This window comes from Erpetoichthys calabaricus, chromosome 8 (assembly GCF_900747795.2).
Source record: "Erpetoichthys calabaricus chromosome 8, fErpCal1.3, whole genome shotgun sequence".
NCBI classification, from domain to species: Eukaryota; Metazoa; Chordata; class Cladistia; order Polypteriformes; family Polypteridae; genus Erpetoichthys; species Erpetoichthys calabaricus.
The window spans coordinates 183,335,257-183,361,645 of NC_041401.2; the positions used below are offsets into that span (position 1 = coordinate 183,335,257).

General features: G+C 40.9%; 1 protein-coding gene across 7 annotated transcripts in view; it reads left to right on the forward strand.

Annotated features, from left to right (window-relative positions):
* c8h2orf76 (chromosome 8 C2orf76 homolog) overlaps positions 1 to 26,077 on the forward strand; it is a 331,828-nt gene extending 305,751 nt beyond the window's left edge. Inside the window, exons 1-6 of one of the 7 annotated variants that reach the window (XM_028807964.2) lie at positions 5,256 to 5,354; positions 6,315 to 6,461; positions 11,665 to 11,715; positions 13,514 to 13,551; positions 18,071 to 18,152; positions 25,642 to 26,077. In XM_028807964.2, coding sequence (XP_028663797.1) covers positions 6,329 to 6,461; positions 11,665 to 11,715; positions 13,514 to 13,551; positions 18,071 to 18,152; positions 25,642 to 25,718 — 381 coding nt within the window. In that variant the 5' untranslated portion in view covers positions 5,256 to 5,354; positions 6,315 to 6,328 and the 3' untranslated portion in view covers positions 25,719 to 26,077. Of the gene's footprint in view, positions 1 to 5,255; positions 5,355 to 5,651; positions 5,918 to 6,314; positions 6,462 to 11,664; positions 11,716 to 13,513; positions 13,552 to 18,070; positions 18,153 to 25,641 lie in introns of those variants that run through there. The other 6 variants (XM_028807962.2, XM_028807960.2, XM_028807958.2 and 3 more) reach the window with 6 other exon arrangements.
* The last annotated feature ends 312 nt before the right edge of the window (positions 26,078 to 26,389 follow it).

The window sequence follows — 26,389 nt, forward strand, 5'->3', positions numbered from 1 at the left end:
AATGCAAAGCGGATTGCGAATCAGGTCTTCTCATCTAATATCAGTACCTGACCTGACTTCACAAATGCCCTTTTGGGCCCAAAAGGCACACATTCCAAAATCTTGTGGAAAGCCTTCAGAGAAGAGTGGATGCTTTTATACCTGTACCTGTACCTGTACCTGCCCCAGGTCGGGGGCTACTACATATTAATGCCCGTGGTTTTGGAATGAGACATCCAACAAGCTCTTATAGATATGACAGTTAGATTTCCACAAACTGGCCATCATATATATTTTTTTAATATTGAAGTTACAGGGTTCCGCACAAAGTAGTGTAGTGAAGGGGAGAACAAAAAGAGGGAGTACCTGGGATAAGGAGTGTCACTCAATGGATTTTTGACTGAAATCCACCCCCCGGAATGAGTTGTGGGAGGATATTGTCCCATTAGCTCCAATGGCCGGTCCATCCCTGCTGCACCCTCACCCCATACATTTGCAGTTCTCTTATTCTAACTGTCAAGTCCGACTCACTGTAACTGTGACTGTGAGTTCAGAAGTTTTATTTCTTTATTAAATTTTCTTCCTTTTTACTCATTCTCATGTAGGTTTTGACCATAGTGTATGTGTACATATTATCTATTAGTTGATGTATTTATTTCATTAAAAAGCCTCCGTAAAAAGACAGATTTTTTGCTGGAGACAAATAAAGTTCTATCTATCTATCTATCTATCTATCTATCTATCTATCTATCTATCTATCTATCTATCTATCTATCTATCTCTGTTTGTCTGTCTGTCCCATAAAAAGTAGGTTTAATTTATATTTACAAAGTGATCTTGTTTTAAGATAAATTTGTATTTCATAGGCAGCACCTATTACCTGGAATTACAATCACACACTGTCTGAGATTAAATATTATTGTTTGTCCATATGCTGTAAAATTTAGTCTAGTACTTGCATTCAATCTTACTTAGATCTGGGGCAGAGGTGCCACTTGGTGCTATGGATTAGGATGATGGGGAACACAGGACTTCTACAACAGGAAGCAGTATTTGGTAATGTTTGAAAAAATTAATAATTAATTTAAAAGCCTCTGTAAAAAGACAGCTTTTTTGCTAGGGATAAAATAAAGTTCTATCTATCTATCTATCTATCTATCTATCTATCTATCTATCTATCTATCTATCTATCTATCTATAGATAGATAGATAGATAGATAGATAGATAGATAGATAGATAGATAGATAGATAGATAGATAGATAGATAGATAGATAGATAGATAGATAGATACTTTATTAATCCCAATGGGAAATTCACATTCTCCAGCAGCAGCATACTGATACAATAAACAATATTAAATTAAAGATTGATAATAATGCAGGTGAAAAACAGACAATAACTTTGTATAATGTTAAATGTTAACGTTTACCCCCCCCCCCACACCCCGGGTGGAATTGAAGAGTCGCATAGTTTGGGGGAGGAACGATCTCCTCAATCTGTCTGTGGAGCAGGACAGTGACAGCAGTCTGTCGCTGAAGCTGCTCTTCTGTCTGGAGATGATCCTGTTCAGTGGATGCAGTGGATTCTCCATGATTGACAGGAGTCTGCTCAGCGCCTGTCGCTCTGCCACAGATGTCACAACTGTCCGGCTCCGTGCCTACAATAGAGCCTGCCTTCCTCACCAGTTTGTCCAGACGTGAGGCGTCCCTCTTCTTTATGCTGCCCCAGCCCACCACTGCGTAGAAGAGGGCGCTCGCCACAACCGTCTGATAGAACATCTGCAGCATCTTATTGCAGATGTTGAAGGACGCCAGCCTTCTAAGGAAGTATAGTCGGATCTGTCCTTTCTTACACAGAGCATCAGTATTGGCAGTCCAGTCTAATTTATCATCCAGCTGCACTCCCAGGTATTTATAGGTCTGCACCCTCTGCTCTTCTGTCTTTTGCATGTGGCAGGACTCCGAGTTGTATTGGAAGTCAGATGTATATAGGCTGAACAGGATCGGAGAAAGTACAGTCCCCTGCCGTGCTCCTGTGCTGCTGACCACAATCTCAGACCTGCAGTTCCCGAGACACACATACTGAGGTCTGTCTTTAAGATAGTCCACGATCCATGCCACCAGGTATGAATCTACTCCCATCTCTGTCAGCTTGTCCCTAAGGAGCAGAGGTTGGATTGTGTTGAAGGCACTAGAGAAGTCTAGAAACATAATTCTTACAGCACCACTGCCTCTGTCCAAGTGGGAGAGTGATCGGTGTAGCATGTAGATGGAGCAATTGCAGGGTATAAAGGGCCCAATGGTGTAGAGTTACTCCCGACATTTACGGGATTCAAACCAGGCACAGATCCCTAGCCTCAGAGCCACCTCTCTGCCCACGCACTATTTAAAAGTACTAAATTATTTGTGGTATTTCATTTAATCTGTTTCCTTGCTGTGTAGATACGGCCTAGAATCTGTTTTTTCTCCTTTCATTTCCTTCGTATTTTCTTATCGTGCAGGCACAGGCTACACCACAGAAAGCATGTAACCCTGTGTGCTGATTATTATTGCGAGCTTAGAAACATGCAGTGGCTTTTTCAAAAATGTAATGTGATTTGACAAAAAAATACAATATTGTGTAATCAGTTCAGTTAAGATTTACTATCATAGGCTCAGAGCATCTAAAGCCGGCATATCCATGATCTGCAGTACCGTTTGTAGCACCCATACAGGTAAAAAGACTTTAGCAGATGGAGAAGCAGTGGTGGTGCTGCAGAGGCTGGCGTCTTTCAATTGTCTGTTTGCCTTGATGCACAGTCACCGACAGAACTTCAGGCTCAAGGAGCTGGGGGAAAGTATGGCAGATCGTCTTTCCGCTGGCTGCAGGTAAGCAGTGTGAAGCAATGCCAGAGGTAAGGCTGTGCAGGCAAAGGATGAGGAGGATCATAGAAGCTTTGCAGAGCAGCAGGGAAGGGGGAGCCTAAAAGCTGAGATCTGGACACTGCTTGCACCATCATCTCAGTGAAGGAAGACAGTTGAGAGACAACACCAGAGAGCTCCAGACAAGGAGGTTCACCTGCCCACATGTAATGGACAGATTACCACACAGAAGTGCAGCGTTAAACACTTCTGCTATACTGCATGAGAGTGTAGCACTCAACAGCCCTGCTGCGCTTACAGACAATGAAGATCTCAAGACCCTGGCTGATATGTTGTGTTTCCACAAAGGAAACAAAGACCACCCCACCAATCTGAGGAGTTTGTGTGCTGCTTCAAAGAATTGGAAGAGGTTGCGGGGGAACAGCAACTTGGAAGAGAAGGCTATGTAATGGTGCTGACAAGTTGCATCAGCCTGGGGATGAGTCACCACCACTGTGAGCTGCCATTCCACCATGCAAATGACCAGCTTCAGAGCCAGCAGCAGGGCAGCCTACAAAAATGGAAAGCCTGAAAAGTTACAAACGGAACTCCATCTAAGCAGTCCTTTTAAGGATAGTGAGCTACCCAAAAGAACGATGTAAAGTGCAAATAATCCATATTGGCAGTTGGTGCTGTCTAGTTATGTCAGTATTTTATTATTGTTAACTGCTCTTAATATCAGTAAGAATTTCATTGCACTGAACACACATGACATTAAACTACTTTACTCGATGAAGACATCCCCTCTGGACACATCTGGAGTGGTGGCTCTGAAGCTAGGGATCTGCACTGGCAATTGGAAGGCTGCCGGTTTGAATCCCGTAAATGCCAATAGGGACTCTGCTCTGTTGGGCCTTTAAGCAAGGCCCTTAACCTGCAATTGCTGAGTGCTTTGAGTAGTGAGAAAAGCGCTATATAAATGCAAAGAATTATTATTATTAAAAGTTATATTTGCAAAAGAGGGTGGTGCAGTGGTAGCGCTGCTGCCTCGCAGTTAGGAGACTTGGGTTCGCTTTCCGGATCCTCCCTGTGTGGAGTTTGCATGTTCTCCCCGTGTCTGCGTGGGTTTCCTCCGGGCGCTCCAGTTTCCTCCCACAGTCCAAAGACATGCATGGTTAGGTGGATTGGTGATTCTAAATTGGGCCTAGTGTGTGCTTGGTGTGTTTGTAGGTTTCCGGCGGTGTGTTGGCACCCTGCCCGGGATTGGTTCCTGCCTTGTGCCCTGTGTTGGCTGGGATTGGCTCCAGCAGACCCCCGTGACCCTGTGTTCGGATTCAGCAGGTTGGAATATGGATGGATGGATATTTGCAAAAGTACAGAAAACAATGGAAGTCAAACCCTGATTGCAAAGGACAGGTGAAGCCCTGCATCGGTTATAATTGTAGGAAATACTGTCTTTACTACGAGGCAGACTTCTGTGCTAAAATGTGATAATAAAAAAAATAGTTAATTCAAAAACACATTAAAAAATTAAAACCATGTAACTCTTCAAAGCAATCCACACCACCATTCATAACCAAAAAAAAGGGTTCTTCTATATACAGTATATTAGACATTTTTGTTTGAAATTATGCATAGAATAAGAGGAGGGTATTGTAGTGATGTATTGGGAGGGAGGATAATTTGTTTACTTGATATCTTTAACTTTATATTTGACAATGGGGGGGGTAAATAGTAAAATTGAGTGTTTTTTGGAATTAATTCACTAGAAGAACAATTAAAAATATTTATTGGAAATATTTTAATTAATAGGAATATTGACTGTATGTTTATTGAATACATTGAAGCTTTTTATTATAGTAGATTGACTGAATAAAGATACTTTTACTTTAACATTGGCCAATAAACAAATGTGTACAAAAATTTTACCTGAAAATATTTTAACTAGTTATCCAAAATCTACATTGTGCATTTTACTATTCATCTTGTTTGATATGTAAGCTTAGTATATGTGTGTTGTTTTTCCTCTTGTGTCGAATGCATCATTTGTGAGATACATTAGTGTAACTTGAAATTTGGATTTAATTTTTCCATCTTTTGCTTTGTACAGCACAGTTCTGTTTATTCTATTTAAATAATTTCTTGTAATTATATTTGTATGCACTATGATTTATTGAAATGTCAGTAAAGCCTTTTTAGTTGGTTCCTTTTAATACGGGTATGCAAATGAGGACATGACGTCATCTAGCGACTTCTGCCGACTTTTAAACAAAGTTTAGTAACTTTCTGTTAAAAATAGCTGGCAACACTATGTCCAACCAAACAACACCCCTTATCCCCCACCACTATCGTTACCCCACACCCCCCAGACAAAAACCCGACCCTGGTCCAAGAACACCTTGATGCTGGCTGCGCCCGTCTATCTTTTAAATAAACGTCCAACGAAGCGGCAATATTCAGACCCACAGACCCACCTCGACGTTTCAAGCGGGGGTGATTCTCTTTCCCTACATTCCACTTACAGAGGTTTCAGGTTTGTGGTATTGTTCTATTCGACCTGATTTTGCCTTAAGCGGAATTCAAGAAAATAAATAGATGGTTAGCAAATGCTGCGAAATATCTTCATACCCTGTTTATAAAAACGAATTCTCGCACAGAAAAGTTAAATTTTATTTGCACGATTTAAAAGCGCACATGTCCTACCTGCACTCATTAGATTTTGACAGTTACTTGACAGCTCTCAGACAAGAGAAGTTGCTTCCATCTCATCTTCATGCTTATCGCCCTGCAAATCGATGTCATCTGAGCTCGTTTTGTTTGCCTACGTGTGTTTCAGTGTTTCAGGTCCGTGATGCAATCATTTCGTTATGAAGTTACCGTTTCAGACAAGGATTTGTGGATATTCTACATGGCACTGGAAGTTTTATTACTAACCTGTAAATAATCCGTTAACAACTTCCGACAAGATTTCAGATATCTTGAGGTGAGGTTAGTTTAAAGCTCCGCTGAAAACGAAAGCGTCTTTGCCCATTACGATAGCCGAACATATGTGAAGATGTTAAACTCATTTACAGCGAGTTTGTTTTAGGTCAGTTGGTATGTATGTTTGTATAGTTCAGTATCTAAATTGCATTTTTTAGCTTTTTTGCGTTTTAACTATATAGTTGGATAGAACTTTATGTGTCGCCAGGGGGAAATTTCGCTTTGTATAGAAGCTCTTTAAATAACTATATGAATAAATAGATAAGTAAATAAACAAACATACACACTTTGGTCAGAACAAAAAAATTAAAAATAAACAAAACTTATGACTTGGCTTTCTTAGTCACAGTGAGGCATTATGCGTTATTTATATTATAATAAATTATTATCATAATTTGCAAATGTGTGCAGTGTTCTGGAATAGTCAACGAAAATGTAATTTACAGCGATGAACTGAACTGAATAAAATGGGATTAATATTATTGTTGTATAAATATGTTTTTATGTTAAGGACGTTTCCACCAAATGACAACTGAAAAAGCCATCGTCACTGTACGCCTCGTGCGCTCCTTTGAGCACTGCAATTTCAGACCGGTGGTTTTCCGAAATGTGGAGCTGCACCAGACCGTCAAAGAGTTCCTTGCCTTTGTGAGAGCAGGTAAAGTCTGTTCACTGTAATGATATATAATTTCCAGTCAAATTACAACATTTGTTTTACACTTTTTTCAGTTTAATTCCATGAGTCATTCACCATGTGGTTGTATTGTTTCTATATTTCTATTTCATTTCTGTTCCTTTTTTCCCCATCTGCACTTGATGCATGCTTCTAGTCAAATGCTGGGTCCAGGTGACTTCACAGTTCTTACAATTCATAACCATTGAAGGTGGTCCAGTAGTTAATGCTGCTGGCCCACAAGTCTGGAATCCTCACCCACTTGCCTGTGTGGCGTTTGAACATTCTCTTCTGTTTCTGCGTTAGCTTTCCTCCAAGACATGGCTTGTAACATCATACATCATTTTAAGAAAATGATTTTTATTCATAACACTGATCTTATATATCCCCAGAAAAAACCCATAATGTTGGCCTTGACAAAATTTATTAATTCAACTGTCAAAAAAAAGGTTATTTTTGTGTATTCCAGTCAGCACGTGAAAAATGAACGTGTGCACATAAGGATTGTTTCACCTGTATTGATTATCGAAAATGGATTAATTACTTTACTTTGGTGTGACGCCTCGTGTCCCTTAAATGCCAACACCAAAAAGGTCTGCATAGGACTTTTAGATGGTTGAGACTTGTCTTAGCGTTAAGCCAATTTTCACAGCTCATTCGTGTTTTATCAGTCCCTACTTTTGCATAAGAAATGGATTACGCACGTTTCTGAACATACTTGTAATCCGGTTCCACACGTGAAGTCCCAGGTGTCCTTTACTGGTGCTGGGAGAATCTCGTCGACCCATACACAAGGAAAGTCTAGAACACACAGGGCTTGTTCTTGTAGGGATGCTCCCAATGATCGACAGCCAATCTAAATCGACCAATTTCGACTAAAAAAAGACTTGATTGGCGCATAAAAGGTCAGTTACTAAACTGTATGACCTTAAATTGTGAGAAGAACCTGGAGCACTGCAAAGTGGGAAATGCTACCTAATTCATCAACACTGTGGCCTCATAAGAAATACAAATGTGCCCTGTGAATAAATGTTTGCAATGTAAAGTTCCAAATGCAGTGCTATGTAAAAGTTTGGGCACTCCTCGGAGGCTGCATGATAATTTGCTCCATCTTCATAAGAGAAGGTCACAGAAATATTCCATTTGTTACAAGAGAAATGTAGACAAGGGGATGTTTATCAGACCAACATTCTCGGTGTAGCGTTATTGAGTTATACAAAATAAAATAAAATGTAAAAAAGGGATGTGCAAAAGTTGGGCACCCTTTTAACTGCATTAACTTGAAGACCTGTAGTCATTTAATGCTGACAGGTTGCAGCACAAAATTGCTTTGATTAGCTCATGTAGCAGTAGAGGTATCGATCCACCTCTTGAACCCTCAGGTACCACTCCAAACACCAGGTAAAAGTCCAAGACTTCTTTATTTTACAATAATCACGTGCACAAAGCACCCTCCTCTCCACACTACTCATATAAGAAACAATACAGTAATCCCTTGCTACTTTGCGGTTCACTTTTCGCGGATTCACGACTTCGCGGATTTTATATGTAAGCATATCTAAATATATAACGCGGATTTTTCGCTGCTTCGCGGGTTTCTGCGGACAATGGGTCTTTTTACTTCTGGTACTTGCTTCCTAAGTTGGTTTGCCCAGTTGATTTCATACAAGAGATGCTATTGGCGGAGGGCTGAGAAGCTACCCAATCAGAGCACGCAATTAAGTTCCTGTGTGCTGCTGATTGGCTTAGCGACGGAGTGCTGCATTAACCAGGAAGTCTCATCTCACTCATTCAGCATTAACGTGCTCCTCCTACTGCTTCAGGGGCCGTGTCCAAGCGCCAACAGAAGATGCAAATGATTGCAGAAAAGGTAAAAGTTTTGGATATGTTGAAGAAAGGGAACAGCTACACCGCTGCAGGACACCATCACATCACCATCATCTTTTCTCCCAGGGCTGAATATTTTTCCAAAAACTTAACTTTTTTAAAAAAAAGAACACAAAGCAATGGTTTAACATGTCAAATCAACAAAAAATATTTCTTTTTGACAAATGTTACTGTCTTGCATGTTGTATGAGCCTGCATACTATATGATTTCACATACATGTTACGCAGCAAAGTCCTGCAAAGTATGATCTCGCTCAAAGCAGCCTGTTGCATGCATTGCCACATTGCACTGCTTACAATACGAGTTGCACTGGTGCTTCCTTTTCAGTTGTCTGTTGCTGCACTTTCTCACATACAGTGAGGAACATAAGTATTTGAACACCCTGCGATTTTGCAAGTTCTCCCACTTCGAAATCATGGAGGGGTCTGAAATTCCCATTGTAGGTGCATTCCCACTGTGAGAGACAGAATGTAAAAAAAAAAATTCAGGAAATCCCGTTGTATGATTTGTACAGAATGTATTTGTATTGCACTGCTGCACATAAGTATTTGAACACCTGAGAAAAATCAGTGTTAATATTTGGTACAGAAGCCTTTGTTTGCAATTACAGAGGTCAAACGTTTACCGTAGTTCTTGACCAGGTTTGCACACACACTGCAACAGGGATTTTGGCCCACTCCTCCACACAGATCTCCTCTAGATCTGTCAGGTTCCGAAGCTGGCACTCAGCAACACGGAGTTTCAGCTCCCTCCAAAGATTTTCGATTGGATTTAGGTCTGGAGACTGGCTAGGCCACTCCAGAGCCTTGATATGCTTCTTACGGAGCCACTCCTTGGTTATGCTGGCTGTGTGCTTCGGGTCATTGTCATGTTGGAACACCCACGACCCATCTTCAGTGCTCTGACTGAGGGAAGGAGGTTGTTGCTCAAAATCTCACAATACATGGCCCCATTCATCCTCTCCTTAATACAGTGCAGTCGTTCTGTCCCCTTCGCAGAAAAGCACCCCCAAAGCATGATGTTTCCACCCCCATGCTTCACAGTAGGGATGGTGCTCTTGAGATGCAACTCTTCCTTCTTTTTCCTCCAAACACGGCAAGTGAAGTTTAGACCAAAAAGTTCTATTTTGGTCTCATCTGACCACATGGCTTTCTCCCATGCCTCCTCTGGATCATCCAGATGGTCATTGGCAAACTTCAGACGGGCCTGGACATGTGATGACTTGAGCAGGAGAACCTTCCGTGCAATGCGTGATTTGAAACCATGACGGCGTAGTGTTCTACTGACAGTGACCTTTGAAACTGTGGTCTCAGCTCTCTTCATGTCATTGACCAGCTCCTCCCGTGTAGTTCTGGGCTGATTCCTCACCTTTCTCATCATCTGTGATACTCCACGAGGTGAGATCTTGCATGGAGCTCCAGTCTGAGGGAGACTGACAGTCGTCTTTAGCCTCTTCCTTTTTCTGACAATTGCTCCAACAGTTGATCTGTTTCCACCAAGCTGCTTGGCAATTGCCCCGTAGCCCTTTCCAGCCTTGTGGAGGTCCAAAATTTTGTCTCTGGTGTCTTTTGACAGCTCTGTGGTCTTGCCCATGGTAGTAGTTGGAGTCTGACTGACTGTGGGGTGGACAGGTGTCTTTAAAGAGCTCAGACAGGTGCTACTAATTAAGATTACTAAGTGGAGTGAAGGTGGACTTCTTAAAGGCAGAATAACAGGTCTTTGAGAGCCAGAATTCTTGCTGAGTGCCAGGTGTTCAAATACTTATGTGCAGCAGTGCAATACAAATAAATTCTGTACAAATCATACAGTGGGATTTCCTGAATTTTTTTATTTTTTTTCCCACAATGTCAAGCAGGGGCTGAACTTTATACATGGGGTTATAGCCCGGCTCACCCCTTGGGATTTGCTTCTGGTTATCACAGAATGAATAAAACTTTGCAGCAGCACGTACCTAACATCACGCGGCATAACCTGTCCAAAAGCACGTTTGGACCAATGCTCCCAGAAGTTATATCACCAGTCTAGTCCCATCTCTATTTGTAATGCCACAAAGCCCTTCATCTTGTCTTTTGTTGTGGGTTTCCACTTTGAAAAACGAGAATGCGTTGCAAGCGCAGCCCGCGATTCAAAAAATGCTCTCTATACCTGTTTCTCTCGTCTGACAATAGCGGAAAAGCAGCTTCAGGAGAGAGCAGCCTGAAGTGGCCCAGCGGCTGGTAATCTGTCGTGTGCAATAGCAAGCCATGCCGTCTTGTGAAGTCCGGTAGCCAGTTTGGCACCCACGGATCAAGGTCTGGGTATTCCTCCCACATGAACCTTGCCGTAGGTGCGTTGGCTGCGCAAATGCGCTCAGCTGGCAGCCGATCGACCAGCTGATGCCAGTTCCTCACTCTCTTGCTCGATCTCCTGATCACTGTCAACAAAATCAGATTCTGAAAAATTGGAGTCCGACTCAGCAATAATGCGCAAAACATCGTCTGCTAAGTATTTTCTTTTCTGCACTTGTTTCGCTCCCTCATGAGATGTCGATGCCATCTCGCCTTTGTTTACATTTGTTTACTTTTCGTAACTCAAGCACATGCATGGATTAGATGCAGAGTCAATGAGTCTTAACATTCCTCCAAGAAGAGAGGGAATGCCTGTGACGTAACAGTGAGTTTTGTCATCATTAACAGCTGATTGTCACCCTCAACCCCTGGATGTAGACTTTTGTCGACATGCGCCCTCAACCCCTCCTTTCGACGAAAGTCGACAACCACCCTAAAAGAGTTAAATTGGTTATGTTGGTCCAATAAAAAATATCTCACTACTGAAATGTTGCTGTTTCCATAAGGTATAAAATATGTTAAAATGAAGTTGCTGCTACAAAAGCTTAGCAAGTTACTGTATAAAGTGATATAGTGACTTTTATCAGGGGTGCCCAAACTTTTACATAGCGCTGTATTCTCATGCTCAAATCAAGTTAGTCTGATTTAATATTTTTTACTTCTTCAGAAGTTGGAAATTTCATCCTAGGAAGTAATAATTTAGCATCCCAGTAGGAAAGCATTGCGGCCTAGTGATGAAGGATCTGGTGTACAATGAGCAAAGCTGCCAATGAATCCTGAGCAACTTGGTTAACCAACTTGTGGAAGAACCTGCAGGAAAATAATGAAAGCAATTATAACACTGCAATTTGGAAGCTGTTTTGGGCAACACTATCATCTTAAATGTTTTACTATCTGGTGTTAAGACTTGCTTGAGAGCTCAAAGTATAAATGTGTATCAGGAGTTTCTTACTCTATTGATTTTTGCTTGCAGAGATTTTGTCAGCATCGGGGCTTCCTCCTCCATTCAAGAAATTCGAGTATGGTATGTCAATTTGCAATATTAATACGGTTTACTTTAATATCATTTTCCTGTATCTGCTTCTCCAGAATCTTTGCCATAGATTATTTGTCGTAAATGCACATTTAGATACAGTAATGTTTAGGACAAAGACACATTTTCTTTCATTTCCCCCTCTGCTCCACAGTTTAAAAATCGCAAAATCAAACAATTCAGATGCAATCATAAGTGCACCTTGCAGACTTTTATTTAAGGGGATCTGCATACATTTTGGTCACACCATGTAGAAATGACAACATTTTTTTTTACAAGCCCCTAACCATTTCAGGGCCCCATAATGTTTGGGACAATTTGTGTCCCAGGTGTTTATGATTCCTCAGGTGGGTTTTATGGCTTTATAAGATACCCCGGCTTGCTTCTACCCTTTGGAGTCTGGAGTTCAACAGGACGACATGAACTGTGCCAATGAAACTGAAAGAAGCCATCATGAGGCTGATAAACAAGATTAAAACCATTGGACACATCAGCCTTAGGATGACCGAAATCAACTGTCTAATATCATTAAGAAGAAAGAACATACTGGTGGGCTCGGTAATCGCAAAGGGACTGGTAGGCCAAAGGAAGACCTCCACTGCTGATGACAGAAGAATCCTTGCTACGGTCAAGAAAAAGCATTCAACGCCTGTCTGACAGATCAGAAACAGTCTTCAGTGGTCCGATGTGGACGTGTCGGAGACGACTATCAGCAGAAGACTTCATGACCAGAAATACAGAGGAGACACTGCAAGATGCAAACCACTAGTTAGCCACAACGACAGGATGGCCAGATTACAGTTTACGAAAAAGGACCTTAAAGAGCCTGCAGAATTTGGGGAAAAAGGTCTTGTGGACAGACGAGACAAAGATGAACCTGCATCAGAGTGACAGCGAGAGCAAAGTGTGGAGACTCCCTAAAAAACAAAGCAGAGCACCTCATCTGTTAAACATGATGGTGCTGGGGGTGTTACGGCTTGGGCATGTATGGCTGCCACAGGTCCTGGCACACTTCTCTTCATGGATGATGAAACTGCTGACGGCAGACGCACAATGAATTCTGAGGTGTACAGAAACATCTGATCTGCACAAATTCCAATAAACCCCTCCAAACTCGCTGAACGGCGCTTCATCCTACAATAAGATAAAGATCCAAACATACTGCTGAGGTAACACGGGAGTTTTTCAAAGAAAAAAATGGAAAATTCTTGAATTGCGTATTCAACTGAGCAGGCCTTCCATATGCTGAAGAGAAAACCTACGGGGATAAGCCTCTGAAACAAACAGGAGCTGAAGATGGCTGCATTAGAGGCTTGGCAGAGCATCACCAGAGAAGCACTTGCTGATGTGTGTGAATCGTAGACTTCAAGCAGTCAATTGCATGCTGGGATATGCAACAAAGTCCTAAATATGATATCTTTAAATAGACCCAAACATTATGGCGAAATGAGGCGACCATGTAGACAAAGTGTTGTGTGATCCAAATGATTGCAAATACCCTTACGATTAAAGTGCACATTGCAGACTTTCATTTGTCTGAATTGCTTGATTTGTAATTTTAAACTGTGCAGCAGAGGAGTAAATCAAGGAGAAATCTGTCTTTGTCCCAAACATTGTGGAGGGCATGGTATAAAACTTTAGCAAACTAACATTCTTCTGGATATGTCGATTAAAAATGTAATTTATACCTAAGGCAATATACCACATACATCATAATGGCAGCATTCAAGTCACACGCGTAATAGTTCTGTCAGTGTTAAACCAAACTAACGGTTTACATTTTTTACAGACACCATGAAGATCATCCATCAGCCTCATGGAGCCAAAGTAAGTATTATATATTATTCTACTATACAGTGCTATGAAATTGACATTTATTTTATTAGTTGTTTTCCTTACCTTAGTAACACAGTGGCTGGCAGTCCAACCTTACAGTTCTAGTTTCCCAGGTTTGAATCTCTACCTGGTCACTGCCTGTGTGGAATTCTCATATTGTCTACGTCAGTTTTCTCTGGGGACTCTGCTTTCCTCCAGTAGCTCAATGACACGCGTGACGTTTATTTGAAAATGAAACATTACAACCAAATACAACCCAACCATACAAATAAGATCAAGCTACTACATAAATACGACAGTATGCTTTAAAATCAAAAAGAAACTCTACATTCAATACCCCCCACAAAGTGTTCGGTGAATTAGATCCTACAAATTCACCCTGGACAAGCGAATGTATGCATGCATGCTGTTGTGCTCTGCAATGGACTGGTGTTTTACCTTGGTTAATCGTTGCCTTGCACACGATGTTCCTAAAACTCTATAAACTGTACACAGAATAGGTACAGTTGTGCTTAAAGGTTTGTGAACCCTTTAGAATTTTCTGTATTTCTGCATAAATATGACCTAAAACATCATCAGATTTTCACTGAAGTCCTAAAAGTAGATAAAGAGAAACCAGTTAAACAAATGAGACAAAAATATTATACTTGGTCATTTGTTTATTAAGGAAAATGATCGAATATTACATTGAGAGACAAAAGTATGTGAAGCTCTAGGATTAGCAGTTAGTTTGAAGGTGAAATTCGAGTCCGGTGTTTTCAATCAATGGGATGACAATCAGGTGTGAGTGGGCACCCTGTGTTATTTAAAGAACAGGGATCTATCAAAGTCTGCTCTTCACAACACATGTTTGTGGAAGTGTATCATGGCACGAACAAAGGAGATTTCTGAGGACCTCAGAAAAAGAGTTGTTGATGCTCATCAGGCTGGAAAAGGTTACAAAACCATCTCTAAAGAGTTTGGACTCCACCAATCCACAGTCAGACAGATTGTGTACAAATGGAGGAAATTCAAGACCATTGTTACCCTCCCCGAGGAGTAGTCGACCAACAAAGATCACTCCAAGAGCAAGGTGTGTAATAGTTGGCGAGGTCACAAAGGACCCCAGGGTAACTTCTAAGCAACCGAAGGCCTCTCTCACATTGGCTAATGTTCATGTTCATGAGTCCACCATCGGGAGAACACTGAACAGCAATGGTGTGCATGGCAGGGTTGCAAGGAGAAAGCCACTGCTCTCCAAAAAAACATTGCTGATCGTCTGCAGTTTGCTGAAGATCACATGGACAAACCAGAACGCTATTGGAAGAAGGTTTTGTGGACGGATGAGACCAAAATAGAACTTTTGGTTTAAATAAAAAACGTTATGTTTCGAGAAAGGAAAACACTGCATTCCAGCATAAGATCCTTATCCCATCTGTGAAACATGGTGTTGGTAGTATCATGGTTTGGGCCTGTTTTGCTGCATCTGGGCCAGGATGGCTTGCCTTTATTGATGGAACAATGAATTCTGGATTATATTAGAGAATTCTAAAGGAAAATGTCAGGACATCTGTCCATGAACTGAATCTCAAGAGAAGGCGGGTCATGCAGCAAGACAACGACCCTAAGCACACAAGTCGTTCTACCAAAGAACGGTTAAAGAAGAATAAAGTTAATATTTTGGAATGGCCAAGTCAAAGTCCTGACCTTAATCCAATCAAAATGTTGTGGAAGGACCTGAAGTGAGCAGTTAATGTGAGGAAACCCACCAACATCTCAGAGTTGAAGCTGTTCTGTACGGAGGAATGGGCTAAAATTCCTCCAAGCCGGTGTGCAGGACTGATCAACAGTTACCGGAAACATTTAGTTGCAGTTATTGCTGCAAAGGGGGGGCACACCAGATACCGAAAGCAAAGGTTCACATACTTTTGCCACTCACAAATATGTAATACTTGATCATTTTCCTTAATAATTAAATGACCAAGTATAATATTTTTGTCTCATTTGTTTAACTGGTTTCTCTTTAACTACTTTTAGGACTTGAGTGAAAATCTGATGAAGTTTTAGGTCAAATTTATGCAGAAATATAGAAAATTCTAAAGGGTTCACAAACTTTCAAGCACAACTGTAAATGGATGTTTTGGCCTATTTTTCTATTTAGAACAAAACAATGTTAGATGGTGGTATAGTGGGTCCGCGGCATCAAAAAAATATGGCCAGGTTTTTAAATCCATAGAGCCGTGTCAGTCTCCGTGGGCGCGATTGCATGACCGCAGGGAGTTAATGAGGTAGTTGGGGTGAGTCGCACCTGCACGCGAGGGTACGGTCATTATCAATTGCTTCATTGGCTTCCTGTGGCGTGTGATTAAGGCGCTGCGTCCACGGAGACATGTATATATACGGGCCGGCACAAGGGGAGAGAAAGAAGGAGGAGAAGTAAAGGAGAAATCGAGAAAAGGAAAAATGAGACAAAGAGTGAAAGAGGTTAGAAGATGTGAAAGGCAGTCTTAGTAGGAGGATCTGGCCACCTGAGAGGCGGAAGCAGTGCAAGCTGGGGCCCCGTGAAGGAGCGTTAGCTGTGGCGCTCTTGGGGCTAGTTCGCCCCACTGAGCATTCGGGTGGAGTGTGGCGAGCAAGGCAGGTGCCCTGCCTACGTTACTGAGGTGCGACCACGTGAGCATGAAGGAAGAAGGGAGGAGAGCCAACCTCGGACGGTCTGGCTGTGATGCCTGGAGGCAGCCAAGATGGAGGTCAGCCGAAAGGAGCTCGTGGCTGCGGACTCTCCGCTGGCTATGCGAAAAATGGGTGAGCCGGGGAGAATGAGAGATGGAGGTGTGCTGAGATCGTGAAGTGAGAGACTGCATTTTAACTTCTTATTTTTAACGGATTTATTTATTGCTTTTTATCCCCACTTTTCACTGTTTTTATGGATTATTTATTGGAACTGTGGAGCACTGCACTTTTTGTTTGGACACATCTGTTTTCGTTTGTTGATTTTAAATAAAAGCACTCTGTACTTTTTGCACCATCCTCTGGCTTCATCTGAGAATTGTCCTCATTTGTCAGCTCATCTCAGTCATAACTATCGACGGTGTTGGTTTGGCGGACTCTCAAATGGGAAGAGGGAGTCTGTAAGGAACCAGCATCATCACATAGATGATCTTTATTCTTGTATATCAGAATACAATATTCTCTGACCTGTTTAATACAATTCAGGGTAGCTGGTGATGCCGGACCATATTCTGCACGCTTTGTACATAAAGTAGGAATCATTTCTGGACATAGTACCAGTACATAGCAGTGCTCACTCACACACACATACAACAGTACCCTTTGTACTCCCACTTTGACAATTTAGAATAAGCAATTATATATTCATCTTTGTTGTCTTGGTTCCTCGACACCTTTCAGTTGGTTTTCGACACTGAGTTTAAGTCGGATTACTGAAAAACGAAAGGAATCTAAAGCAGCCAGTTGTCATTATAAATGCCAGCTAGTGGGCAGTGAGGTTCAAAGCTCTTTCTTTTACATATTCTTGGATGTAAAATTAAAATATTATTGCAGGCCAACAAGATTTGAAGATGGCTTTTACTCCAGGTTACAAAAAGGGCCCAATTTTATACTCCATGCTTGTCACGATTTTACAGTGTGACTTCAGTGGTTGGTTAATCTTTGTGTCAGATTGACACAATTAAGACTCTGACATGTCCTATTAGAAGAACAACATTTTATACGTCTTCCTGTGAAGTGATTTAAACTTTGTAGCTGGGACTTTTTATACAGCCAAAGACATGTATCAGTGTCTTCTAATTAGCGTTACCACAGTTCATTGTTAATGATTAAGAAAAGAAGAGACCTGACATGTCACAAGGATATGAATTATTAATTATTTAAATGTGGTGTCAAACACGTGCGAGTGGGAGGCAGCTGAAGGGCTTATTTAATCATAACAAATTGTCCGACCAGGGGGCGGAGGAGTGCACTGACTCTCTTTCTCAGTTCCCTACAAGACCGTTCCCGGGAAATCCCACCAGGTGCCAAAGCCCAGAGGAAGATACTTCCGGTCCCGGGTCCGAGGACGACATCACTTCCGGTCCCGGGTCAGAGGATGACATCACTACCGGTCCCCGCCCCAAGGGTGACACCACTTCCTGTCAACCCTCCATAAAAGCCACTCCCCTTCCTCTGGTGATCAGTTCTGTCTTGGACTCAGTAGTGTAAACTACCCTGTGCTATTTTTCATAACTTTTGCAGCCTGGACTACAATATATGGGTGGCTGCCCCAAACCTTCTTGCGATGTCTCTTATTGTGACAGTGGTCAGGGTTGGAGAAGGTGAAATGGCAGTGACTTTACGGGTGCTCTTTGAGGTCACGTTCTCCCTGTTGGATTGAAGAGTTGAATGGTTTCATCATATCTCAGTTACGTTGGCCTCCATAGAGCTTACAACAGACTTTTGCACACAGGCAGCAATAGAGAATAAGGAATTAAAACAAAATGTCTAATCTGACTTTTCCATTATTTCTTTTCAGACTAATGAGTTGATAATGAGTTTGGAAGATGATGATAAACTTCTTCTAAAAGAAAATGATACATTGAAAGCTGCTGGAGTTGGTAATGACTGGTTTTCATTTGAAAAATTATAACAAAGATTGATAAATAGCACATTTCATTTTGGGCTCTGTATGTTGTAAAGCAACTATCATAATTCCAATAAATGGGAATTCCTTCATTAAATTGCATATTCAACAGTAAATTAGATTAGATAAACTTTAATAATCCCATGGCAAAATTCAAAGGCATACAGCAGCAGTAACCTAAAAATAAAGGATACAGACTCACATGTCAGATAATATAGGGTGGTCCAGAGCTAATTATGCAATTTTCATTACGCTATAACTTATTACGTTTATTACATAGAGAATTCACAAAAAATTATTTTTGTTGCCAATAGATGGCAGCACCTGCCCTGCATTCCAAAATGGCGGGGAAAAGGTTGTCAGTCGAACAGCAGGTGCTTTCCTGCATTGTATTAAAAGTTGCATAATTAGATCTGGACCAGCCTGTATAGCCAATCAATCAATCAGTAAATAAAAATAAAGTTAACAAGTAGATTGGGTGGAAGCATTGAATTGCCTGATAGCAGTGGGAAAAAAACACCCCTAAGTGGCGCTTCTTAACACACTGTGGTTGAATGAGCTCTGTGGCTAAAAGTGCTCTAAGAGAGCACCTCCTGGAGGGGATGAAGGGAATTTTTCATGATGACATCCAATTTTGCCTTCATCTTCTTTCTTCCATAACTGCTCATAGTGTGTCTAGGGTTCACCCCATGATGGAGCAGACTTTCCTGAGAAGTTTTTTTCTGGCATTGGGCGTCTTTTGTGCTCAGGTTGGTTACCCAAGAGAATGCTGCGCGAAACACTACACTGGGCTACTACAGACTGGTAGAACATTTACAGCAGCTTGCTGCACACATCTAAAGTCCTGAGTGTCCTTAGCAAGTCCAGGCTCCTCTTTCGCCCTTCTAGTCCAGCGCCACTGTGTTGTCAAACCAGTCCAGTTTGTTGTTCATATGAACCCCCGGGTACAGTGCATCTGGAAACTATTCACAGCGCATCACTGTTTCCACATTTTGTTATGTTACAGCCTTATTCCAAAATGGATTAAATTCATTTTTTTCCTCAGAATTCTACACACAACACCCCATAATGACAACCTGAAAAAAGTTTACTTGAGGTTTTTGCAAATTTATTAAAAATAAAAAAACTGAGAAAGCACATGTACATAAGTATTCACAGCCTTTGCCATGAAGCTCAAAATTGAGCTCAGGTGCATCGTTTCCCCTGATCATCCTTGAGATGTTTCTGCAGCTTCATTGGAGTCCACCTGTGGTAAATTCAGTTGATTGGACATGATTTGGAAAGGCACACACCTGTCTATATAAGGTCCTACAGTTGACAATTCATGTCAGAGCACAAACCAAGCATTAGGTTAGGTTAGGTTTCTTTATTTAGTCATGTTTACACAGGAAAACATGAAATTTGCCTTCTCAGTTGCATCTAATAACAAGTAACAGACAGAATGAAATAAAACATACAAATAGAAATAAGAAAGGTTAAGGTAAGGCAGTTAGATAAAACATATCTATACCAAAAAAAAAAAAAGGTAACAGGATATATATCAAAACCTTAAACATTATCTCCGATATTTCTTATTGAAAAGTCGTATGGCACTAGGAAGAAAGGAGTTTCTGGAGCGATTTGTGTGGATTTTCAAAGCAACTATCCTTCCTGATTTACTGAAGTTTAGTTCTACATGTAATGGATGTCTGTCATCAGTTGAGATGATTTCCAGTTTCTTTAGCATTGCCCTCTGACACACACTAGTCAAATCATCTACATCAGCCCCAATAACTTTAGCTGCATACTTCGTAATCTGCTGGAGCTTTTTTGAGTTTTGGTTTGTCAGACTATTAAACCAGGCAATGAAACTGAAAGTGATCACGGACTGGATCATACTACGATAGAAGGACAACATGAGGTCCTTGTCTACTTTAAATAGTTTGAGTTTATGGAGGAGAAATAAGCGCTGGTTGCACTTAGAAAATAATTTTTTTGTATTTGTATTCCAGTTAAGATTGTTATCTAGGTAAGTTCCTAAGTATTTATATTCATTCACTATTTCTACCTCCTCTCCCAGAACTACAATAGGTGAACATACAGATTTCTGTCTCTTAAAATCAAATATCATTTCTTTGGTCTTTGTTACATTCAGACTGAGAGAGTTTTTATTGCACCAGATTACCATACAGTCCACTTGATTTAGATAGTGGCTTTCATCCTCCCCAGATATGCGTCCTATGATCATGGTGTCATCCGCATACTTAATAATGGAGCAGTGGTCAATGTTCTGTCTCCGGTCACTTGTGTACAGAGTAAACAGTAATGGTGATAAGACACACCCCTGTGGACTTCCTGTGTTTGAATGAAGAGCTTTTGAAAAAGTGTCCTGAACTTTAACTGTCTGAACGATTTAAAAGAAAGTTCTGAATCCATAGTGTGATAAATGGGTTTACATTCATACTGTTTAATTTCCCAATCAGTATATGAGGCTGTATAGTATTGAACGCTGAAGAAAAATCCAAAAATAGTGCTCTGACATATGAACCAGGCTGATCAAGAAAGGTATAGATTTGATGTAAGATAACAAGCAGAGCATCTTCCACACTTCTGTTTGCACAATAAGCAAATTGATTGTTGTCTTGAAAAGACGTTGTCTCTGTCATTAAAATGTTTTTCACCAAGTGTTCAAAGCATTTCATTGGAATAGACGTAAGTGCCACTGGTCTGTAATCATTTAAACAGCTTGGCCTAGAAACCTTAGATACAGGGGTGATGATTGATTGTTTCCACAGATTTGGTACAATACCACAGGTCAGAGACCAGTTAAAAAGCAAATGAAAAACTGGGGAGAGCTGCTTAGAGCAAGACTTTAAGAGCCGACCTGATATGCCGTCTGGTCCCACTGCACTGTTTGTTTTGGCCTTCCGCAAGCCTTTTTCCACTTCAGTTAAACTGAACCCAATCACAGCAGAATACCTGGTGTTTTTATAAAGCATCTCCTTTACTTCTGTATTTTGGGTGCTGAAATCACTTTTTTCAAATCTGGCATAAAAGTTATTCAGTTCATCAGCTAAAAGCTTGTGGTCTTTGTCAGCTGGAAAATCCACATTCATTTTAGGGCCCAGTCCTGTAATTGTTTTTAGTCCCTTCCAGACCTGCTTTGGATTGTTATCATTGAACCACCTCTTGATTTTTTCCCCATACATCTTTTTATTTTGTTTAATTAACCTGTTAATCCTTTGCTGTAAAATTTGCTTATCTTCTAACTTATTTTCTTGATGTGCATGTTGCTTTTGCAATAGTAATGCTTTAACCTCTTTAGTGATCCATGGCTTACTGTTTGGGTACACCTTGACAGATTTTTTCTTAATGATCATAGACTCACAGAATTGAATATATTCGGTGACAGTATAGGTGGCCTCATTCAGTGACTGTGAGGATGTCAGCAGATCCCAATTTGTCAAAGGAATTGTCTGTAGACCTCCGAGACAGGATTGTCTCGAGGCACAAATCTGAGGAAGGTTACAGAAAAATTTCTGCTGCTTTGAAGGTCCCAATGAGCACAGTGGCCTCCATCATCCGTAAGTGGAAGAAGTTCGAAACCACCAGGACTCTTCCTAGAGCTGGCCGACCATCTAAACTGAGCGATAGGGCGAGAAGGGCCTTAGTCAGGGAGGTGACCAAGAACCCGATGGTCACTCTGTCAGAGCTCCAGAGGTCCTCTGTGGAGAGAGGAGAACTTTCCAGAAGGACAACCATCTCTGCAGCAATCCACCAATCAGGCCTGTATGGTAGAGTGGCCATACGGAAGCCACTCCTTAGTAAAAGGCACATGGCAGCCCACCTGGAGTTTGCCAAAAGCCACCTGAAGGACTCTCAGACCATGAGAAAGAAAATTCTCTGGTCTGATGAGACAAAGATTGAACTCTTTGGTGTGAATGCCAGGCGTCACGTTTGGAGGAAACCTGGCACCACTCATCACCAGGTCAATACCATCCCTACAGTGAAGCATGGTGGTGGCAGCATCATGTTGTGGGGATGTTTGTCAGCGGCAGGGACTGGGAGACTAGTCAGGATAAAGGGAACGATGACTGCAGCAATGTACAGAGACATCCTGGATGAAAACCTGCTCCAGAGCACTCTTGACCTCAGACTGGGGCGACGGTTCATCTTTCAGCAGGACAACGACCCTAAGCAAACAGCCAAGATATCAAAGGAGTGGCTTCAGGACAACTCTGTGAATGTCCTTGGGTGGCCCGGCTAGAGCCCAGACTTTTTTTAACACCTTTTTTAAATGAGTTTTAAGCACAGGGCAAAAAAGGAACATTTGAACAAATCTGAACTTTATTTAAAAACCAACCATAAACAACCAAGAAAGTAACATTGCAGGAGTTCACGCTAATAGCTTTATGACCCGCTCGCTGTAAACACTTTTTTTTTAATGAGTTTTAAGCACAGGGAAAAAAATTTAAAATGTGAAAAATCCTTAATTTATACAAAAACTAACCATAAATAACCAAGAAAACTAACCTTGCATGAGTCGAGTTCTGGCATGAAGAAAATGAGGAGGAAGAACTAGCCACTCGTAGAAGGATAGTTTTGCAGCAAATCGCCATGAATCTTCCTGGTTTCCTCGCATATGATCACCTCGCTCACGCTATTCCCCTGCAAGTTGCTTCTCGTTCAACCACACTAGCAACAGTTTTTCCACCTCTTCCAGCACTTGAGGCCTCTGCTTGGTTAATATTGTAACTCGTTTTGCACATCAGCTGCTTTAATGGCCTCTTTCTGCTTTAAAATAGTCGAAATCGTAGATTTTGTCTTCTTGTACTCGGCAGCAAGATCAGTAACACGAACGCCACGCTCATACTTTTCAATAATTTCTTTCTTTAATTTGATTTCAATTTTCTTCTAACCTTTCTTCTCACCAACACTACCACTCTTCACTTGCTTAGAGGCCATGGTTAATTGCAAAATTAATGCAAAAGCACACGAAATAGAGCACAAAGAGTTCACAGCGAATGCACGTCTGATCGAGAACAATGTACAGGGAGAGACTGAACACGTGTGGAAATCATCGGCGTGTACAAACCAGAAGGGAAACTGGCTTGTTCGTATACCGAGTGTGTGGTCGTGAACAGATGCAAATGTTTGGCGAACTTTTTGGTCGTAACCCGATTTGTACGTGTTCTGAGATGTTCGTGACCCGATGTTCCACTGTATTTGCAACTGCGTTTCTCAGTCTCTCCTGCAAGGTGTTCGAACATTATTTTTCATAGGTGTGGGATTAAATGTATTGTTTGGTATTATGAACATCCATCCATCCATTTTCCAATCCGCTGAATCCGAACACAGGGTCACGGGGGTCTGCTGGAGCCAATCCCAGCCAAAACAGGGCACAAGGCAGGAACCAATCCTGGGCAGGGTGCCAACCCACCGCAGGGTATTATGAACAGTTTATCAAATCCCTTTTCTTTGGTAGTGCCACTGTCATGGAAAAAACTTTTATCATCAATAAGGCAGTCATGGAGTCCAGATAAGAATGCAGAACATTTATTCATTTGCACAGATTTCTGCACAAATGTCTCAGTCCTAGGAGTAAACAATTCAACAATTCACCTGCTTTTATGTGTTGTTTCTGATTACATCATCTAATACATCACATCATCTGACTCTTAATATGCCGAATTTTATTACCTCCTCCAATCAACTAACAGCATCAGAAATTTCTGACTGCTGTCGATTCTCCCATTGCTGTGAACACTTCTTTGTTAAGAGGGGTATTTTGCAGATTGTCCTGCTGATCTTAGCACCGCTTCATAGGAGGGGTGTATGGACTTTCCCATCAGTTTATCCCCACTTTCTGGTGGGGTGTTCATTACTCATTTACCTCATTCTAACTTTGGAAAATTACATTGTAACACAATGCAGAGACCTTTATTGCGCTTTCAGCTTTGAGTTGTGGTCAGGTTTAATAATTTAATTCTGTTATGGCTTCATTATACATTTATAATGAATTGTAAAAAAAAATATTGTTATTAACTAAAAATTCTATACTACCGGGATGGATTTGCACTTATTTTTCTTCCATTTCACTACATAATAATAGTAAACTTCTATACCTTACAGCACTAACATACATAGACACTGTAAAATGAAAGTTTCCGTTTTTTTTAACATTAACAAATTACACTGTGCAGGCCAGAGATTCCTGATATGTTAGGCATGTAAGTAATAATGTCACTGTAATCTATACACTTGCCGAGACTACTATTACTACTACTATCATCGAGTCTGATTTGGTTTTCTCTAAAAGCATTAAATAAGGAAAATATCTAAAAACTAGCCATGTGCACTCAATTACGTTGCGCGTGTTAAAATTGTCTGTGAAGGGCTCCCTGTTTAAACGCGGCTGCCAGTCATGAACTGGGCCCTTCGTCGCACAGCATTTTAATTTTTTAAGGGAAACAAAATTACAAAACAAAACCCTTGGACATTGATTCAATAGGAACGGCCTACTCGGAATCACTGTCCAAATAGTAATTATGTGGTGGTGGAGGAGCATTTCTGCTTCTCTCCGTTCACAGTCCGTCTCGTTTTCATGACGCTGTTGTTTCCTCTCACGATCTCTTCTCAACCTTTCTCCAATCTCGCAGGTTGCTTTGTGGCAATCCAAAGAGTAAGGAAGAACCAATGCTTCTTTCTTGAACTCCAAACGCCGACTGATGGAAAAGTCACAGAAGTGTGTCCGACTTATATACTCTGACTGCCGACTCCAAGAAGTGGATGAACATTCGATTCGGACGAAGTGCTGCCAACGACGGTCGATAGAAACACAAAAAACCACAGTCTCGACAACGAAGCAGGTGTCGACGCCAGATCTAAACACAAAGAGTGCTATCGACAGTGTTTGTAAAGAAAAGTAACAACCAAGGTGTTGTGTATTCAGCAGTACAAACAGCATGTAGTTTCCTTTAGTTCAGTCCTCTTTAATCACCACACTCCAACCTCATCCAACGATCCTCCCCCTCACTTCCTCTCCTCCTCCATCACTACTGCCCTCTACTGAACACAGCAGGAACACCACACAAGGCAGTGAATTCGCGGACAAACAAAGATCAAGATCCAAATGAAGATTCTATATAAAGATGAGTCTCATGCACCATAAGTGAATTTTGAAAACTGAGGATGACGCGTGATTTTAAAATCGTGTAATGGCAACTGATGGGATGAGTCTGTTGACTGTCATTATTCACTTCCAGCTGTGTTAAGCAGCCTCCTTATCCTACAATATGCTGGAAAAAAACAAGTTTGAAAACAGATAAACGTAAATGTGACGGTTGGATGTAAAGAATCTTCTAAGGTAGAGAATGAGTGGCATACTCAAAGTGCCATGAACGTGAATATTTTTACTATTCTAAATTATATTATAAAATGACATGGAACTTTTAACTGATTTTTTTCTTTTCTATCTCTTTCAGGAAATGAAACAGATGTTGCTTTTTTCCGCAAAGAGGACTATGAGAAATTCAAAGCAAACCCCAAAACGGTTTTTTAATTTTTCTGTCTATTTGTACAGTTGGATATCTAAAGCTTTTTCTAAATGTATGAATTTACTTTCTGATTTTATTTATTGTTTTGCCAAGTTGAGGTAATTCGTTGTATGATTATTTTGAGTCTGCATTTATTTTACACCTAGCACACAAAATTATCAGGATTGCCAGTCTGCAAATTTTCACAATGGCCATGTATCTTATTTTTAATCCCTCCGTTTACTGCACTAGCCTGAGAAGCATTTTTATAGATGTAAGAAGGTAGGATGTTGTTTAACCTTTGTCAATACAAGAATTATTTTTGTTTTTGTAAAGTTTTTGTAATTGGATTACCACTAAGGGAATAAAAGTGAAATAAAACATCCGTATGTACTGTCCATATGTTTAGTAGCAGAAGTCATCAAAATCTTAATGTTGTTAAAGAATTACAGAGCTGATTCTCTTCTTGTATGACATACAAATTAGCAGTCTTTGCCATTTTTTCAGAAGGTACATTGATTCATTTTAAGCTGCATTACTGAGAGAGATTCATTTTTCTTTATAATGGGTGTGGTGCCCATTTCTGAAAGAATAGTATGAATAGTCATTTAACTTACAGCCCTGGATACAGAAAAAAGCAGCTGCTTTTTACCACTTTCTAGATGAGGTTAACCACAGGTGGATTCTAGTCAAGTTC